Genomic DNA, 4789 nt, shown 5'->3' with positions numbered 1-4789 from the left:
AAATATATATATTTTTTATAAAAAAAATTCCCAAATTAAAAAAAAAAAAAAAAAACAATTCCTCAAGAACTCGCCTCTTCAAGAGACGAGTTCCATGAAAATATATATATATATATATATATTTAAAAAAATTCCCAAATTCGAGTTCCCTTGAGGAATTGTTTTTTTTTTTTTTGGGAATTTATTTTTTCATGGAAGTTCCCTTAATGAAATTTCTTTTTGGGAATTTTTTTTTTCCATGGGAACTCAGTCTCTTAAAGAGACGAGTTCCCTTGACGAATTGTTTTTTTTTTTTTTTTTTAATTTGGGAATTTAAAAAATATATATATTTTTTTTCATGGAGAGACGAGTTTCTTTGAAGAATTTTTTTTTTTTCCCTTGAGGAGGAATTGTTTTTTTTTTTTTTTGGGAATTTTTTATTATATATATATATATATATATTTTCATGGAAGTTCCCTTGATGAAATTTCTTTTTTTAATTTGGGAATTTTGTTTTCCATGGGAAAAAGACGAGTTCCCTTGACGAAATGTTTTTTTTTTTTTTTTTTTTTTTTTTTTTTAATAATTTGGGAATTTAAAAAAAAATATATATTTTTTTTTCATGGAACTCGTCTCTTGAAGAGTCAAGAGTCAAGAGACGAATTCCCTTGAAGATTTTTTTTTTTTAATTTGAGAATTTTTTTTTTATAAAATATAAAAAAATATTTTTTTCATGGGAACTCGTCTCTTCAAGGGAATTTTTTTTTTTTTTTTTTTTACAATTTGGGAATTTTTTTTTCATGGAGAGTGTCTCTTCAAAAGATGAGTTCTTTTGAAGAATTTTTTTTTTTATTTTTTATTTGGGAATTTTTAAAATATATATATATATATATATATATATATATTTTCATGTGACTTTGATTGATCCAGTTGTTACTCAATTCCTACAGTTACCGTGTGAGTGCGAGTGTTGTTAGTCAATTCCTACATTATATATATATCCCAAGGCTCCCTGGTTGCAGAGATATAATGGCGGAGGCTGAGAGCAGTTGCAGTGACTCGAGATGGTCTCTCAAGGGCGCCACCGCGCTTGTCACCGGTGGCACTCTCGGAATAGGGTTTTTTTCCTTCGTCCTTCACTTTCTTGCTCTTTCTTTTTCCTTCAAATTTCTTGTTCCAATCTCTTGTGATTGGACTTTGACCCATGTTGCTAAATCGCTTTCTTTGATTGATGTGTGTTACAGATATGCCATAGTAGAGGAACTAGCTGGAATGGGTGCTACTGTACACACCTGTGCACGTACCGAATCCAAACTCAACGATCGGTTGCGTGATTGGAATGCTAAGGGCTTTGACGTAAGGGGTTCGGTCTGCGATGTATCGGATAGAGCCCAACGTGAGCAGTTGATTGAGAAGGTCTCTTCTGGTTTCAATGGCAAGCTCAACATCCTTGTAAGTAGTTGGTCTCCAGAAAATGTAGTTATTAGGATTTGAATTTAGGATTGCAAAAACTGGTTGGGGCAGAGGTATGAAATTTTGTCTTGACTCTTGATTGGAGCTGAGAGATCAATGGATCATTTGGGCAATGTATGCTTAATACAAGCATTTCCCCTTTCTCTTTTGACCTTTTTACTCTCCCTGGGTGAAGGGAAAAGCACTGGGATACTGGAAATAATCTAGAATACTGTAAATGGTATGTCATAGCATTTATCACTGCATCCTTTCAATCTAGCAGGGGAGCTTTTCTTTAAATCTTTAAAGTGGATAATATAGTTGAGAATTTGATTTTAGTTTGCTTGATCCCACAGATATTTCATATGCTGTGTCTTTTGATCATATGGCTTGCATGGAGCTCAACAAAATTGTACTTGATCATTCCACTCTGTTTATTTGCATTTATGATCATATGGATATCACACAATCTCGCTTAGTTCCTCTCACTTTTAGACTTGAAATTGAGTACACTTAGGCCCCATTTGTCTAGGCTTTAGAAAACTGCACATTCTCAATTCCTCACATGTTTATGCCCCATGTGGAGAGAATCACTTCCAAAAGAGCTTGTCTTCTTCCTAGAACCTTTAGAAATTTATATGTTAAGATCAAGGATTTAGTCATTGCATCTGAAGATCAATTGGTTGTTGGTAAAGTCAAGCTAATTATACTTACGAGATTTAATGTCACACTCATCATGGAACTTATACTGGTGTCTAACCATTTTTGCTCTTATATACTCATCCCAAGATTATTTTTTTTATAGTCATTTTTCTCAGAAAGCCACATTCTTGCAAACTTAACAATTCCTCCCCCAAGGGGCTTCCGTGATTCGAATCCATGACCTAGCACTGATATCGCTTGTTAATATCAAAGACTTGGTATTCTCATCTGAAATTCAATTGGTTGTCAATGAGGATTAACCATCCTGCCTCACACACTCATTCCAAAGTCATTTTTCAACTGCCATTTTTTCCGATGAGCAGCATTGTTGCATACCTAACAAGTTACTATGCATATTTTGTCTTCAGATAAACAATGTGGGAACAAACTTCAGTAAGCCAACGATTGGGTACACTGTTGCAGATTTCTCAACACTTATTGCTACTAATATTGAATCTGCTTACCATCTATCCCAACTTGCACATCCTCTTTTAAAAGCATCTGGAGCAGGAAGCATTGTGTTTATTTCCTCTGTTGCAGGCGTGGTGAGTACAGGCACTGGGTCCATTTACGCAGCAACTAAAGGTAATTAAGTTACTAACATCCTATGTATAGTGATATTTCTGCATTAGGTGAGATGGGAATTTGGTAGGTGTGATGAATTTACAAAGGCCTTGTTCTTTTTTCACCACAATCAGCTGCAATGAATCAAATTACAAAGAGCTTGGCTTGTGAGTGGGCAAAAGACAACATCAGAAGCAACTGTGTTGCACCCTTCTGCATCAGAACGCCTCTCATTGAACATGTAATATTTTTTTTATCCTGCTCATAGTCTTTTCAACTACTTCATTTTTGTGGATCAGGGCATTTTCTATTCCCAGATGTACACTGAAAAATAAGCGGAAATCCATTCTAGAATTTTTCCCACCTGTCACTTTCGCATGAAAATTGATACCATGCTGAAAATCAATGCTCCTAGTCTCCTAGTATGTCTAAGAATAGGTTAGTTCTATACACTTTATTAGTACAGAACCCAAGTGTACATGGTGCGTGATGCGATTATGTTCTAACAGGAGATTGTTGATCATTTAAGACTGGTAAAGATCAATAACATTGGAATATTAAGACGACCATGGAAGTGTACTTAGGCTGATTCCTCACTCTTATTCTTCCTCTAATACTCTTGAGCTGTGAGTTCAGTGTAGAAGTAGAGCAACCACAAGACCTTCCTTTGTGGGTTCTCCTGTACGCAGTCCATGAGATCATGACAGTCATAGATTCTCTCCTAGACAAAAAGGCCACTGCATATATGAATTACACCATCACTCTAAATCAAATAATATTGAGACTATATATGTAACATGTTTTTTGGTGTCCTTCTAAATTTATAATCTAGTATAATCCTTTTCCTCCAACCAACAGTTCTCTCTTCCTCGCAGGAGCTGGCTAAGAAAAGCACGATGGAAGCCGTGGCCTCTCGAACCCCCTTGGGGCGTCCTGGAGAGCCGAAGGAGATCTCATCTCTGGTGACATTCCTTTGCATGCCTTGTGCTTCATATATCACAGGGCAGGTTATCTCAGTGGACGGTGGATTGACTGCAAATGGTTTCTCCCCCAATATATGACTGAGTCAATCACTCAGCTGATTAAAGAACGTAAGCTGTTTCATCTTCCTTGATGAATGCCTTATGTTTCTAATCTGATGAGCTGTTCTGTTAAATTACTGTTTGTGATTTTTCCTATATCAGATGATTTTTCTTGCTTATTTTCCTTGTTTAAGGAATCCCAAATTTATTTCTTGGTTCAGTTTTAGACTTATTGTGTTTAATGAATCATTAACATGCACTTTAGAAAGTTAAAAATGACTTAAAAGCCATAAATCAAAATAATTAACTCTTTTTTAAATTTAAGTATAATTTATTTTAAGGTTATGTTTGGTTTCCAAAAAGTACTAAGGAAAGAAAAAAAAATGGTAAGAAAATAGTTTTCTTATGTTTGGTTTTATTATGGAAAATACGAAATAAAATCAAATATAATTAAAATTATTTAGAAATTTACGTATTTTAAAATTATTTAATACTTATATAATGGAAGAAAATAAGTAAAATAAGTTTGAAGCAATATATAAAAATAATTTATTGACTTTGAACCAATTTTTTATTTTCCTCTACTTTTCTTTTCTATTTTCTTTCCCTCATATTTTTCAAGAACCAAACATAACCTAAAAATTCATATCTCTCTTGCTTCTTATTTTTCTTTCATAGTTTAGTTATTTGGGCTCTGTTTGGTTTGGGAAAGGAAAGAAAAAAAATATTAAGGAAAATGGTTTTCTCATATTTGATTTCACTATAAAAAAGAGAATTATCAAAATAAACTGAATGGTAGTTAGTTTCACAACGGGAAAGAAGATGTTTGTGTAGTTAATTCCTTCTTTCTACTAAAATCCTTTGACCACCGGTCTAGCCTTATATCTCTTAGAGCCATCATGCTCTTGCTTAACTTGACACACTCACTTGTTATGAAGAGCTTTCTTATCTATTGGTAACTTGGCTAGCTTCCAAGTCTGGTTACTATCTTCCACTTGACATGCCTCATCATAATATTCAAGTTCATCACCATTTGTTAGCACTTAGTAGTAAATAATTCAAGTACTTCC

The 4789-nt window shown here is 33.9% G+C and overlaps 1 protein-coding gene across 1 annotated transcript; it reads left to right on the top strand.

Annotated features, from left to right (window-relative positions):
* The first annotated feature begins 966 nt into the window (after window positions 1-966).
* On the top strand, window positions 967-3923 carry LOC117927448 (tropinone reductase homolog At5g06060-like). The gene is made up of 5 exons (XM_034846931.1): window positions 967-1097; window positions 1224-1431; window positions 2502-2718; window positions 2832-2938; window positions 3573-3923. The coding sequence occupies exons 1-5, from the start codon at window positions 1009-1011 to the stop codon at window positions 3756-3758; spliced, it is 807 nt and encodes a 268-aa protein (XP_034702822.1). The 5' UTR covers window positions 967-1008; the 3' UTR covers window positions 3759-3923.
* The last annotated feature ends 866 nt before the right edge of the window (window positions 3924-4789 follow it).

The sequence above is a fragment of the Vitis riparia genome, chromosome 13 (assembly GCF_004353265.1).
Source record: "Vitis riparia cultivar Riparia Gloire de Montpellier isolate 1030 chromosome 13, EGFV_Vit.rip_1.0, whole genome shotgun sequence".
NCBI classification, from domain to species: Eukaryota; Viridiplantae; Streptophyta; class Magnoliopsida; order Vitales; family Vitaceae; genus Vitis; species Vitis riparia.
This window is presented reverse-complemented; position numbering and strand designations above follow the sequence as displayed.

Coding starts and splice junctions, on each gene's coding strand:
- LOC117927448 (XM_034846931.1), top strand. CDS start 1,009: ATGGCGGAGGCTGAGAGCAGTTGCAGTGACTCGAGATGGTCTCTCAAG. Junction 1,098..1,223: donor GGTGGCACTCTCGGAATAGG/GTTTTTTTCCTT, acceptor TGTGTGTTACAG/ATATGCCATAGTAGAGGAAC. Junction 2,719..2,831: donor CATTTACGCAGCAACTAAAG/GTAATTAAGTTA, acceptor CACCACAATCAG/CTGCAATGAATCAAATTACA.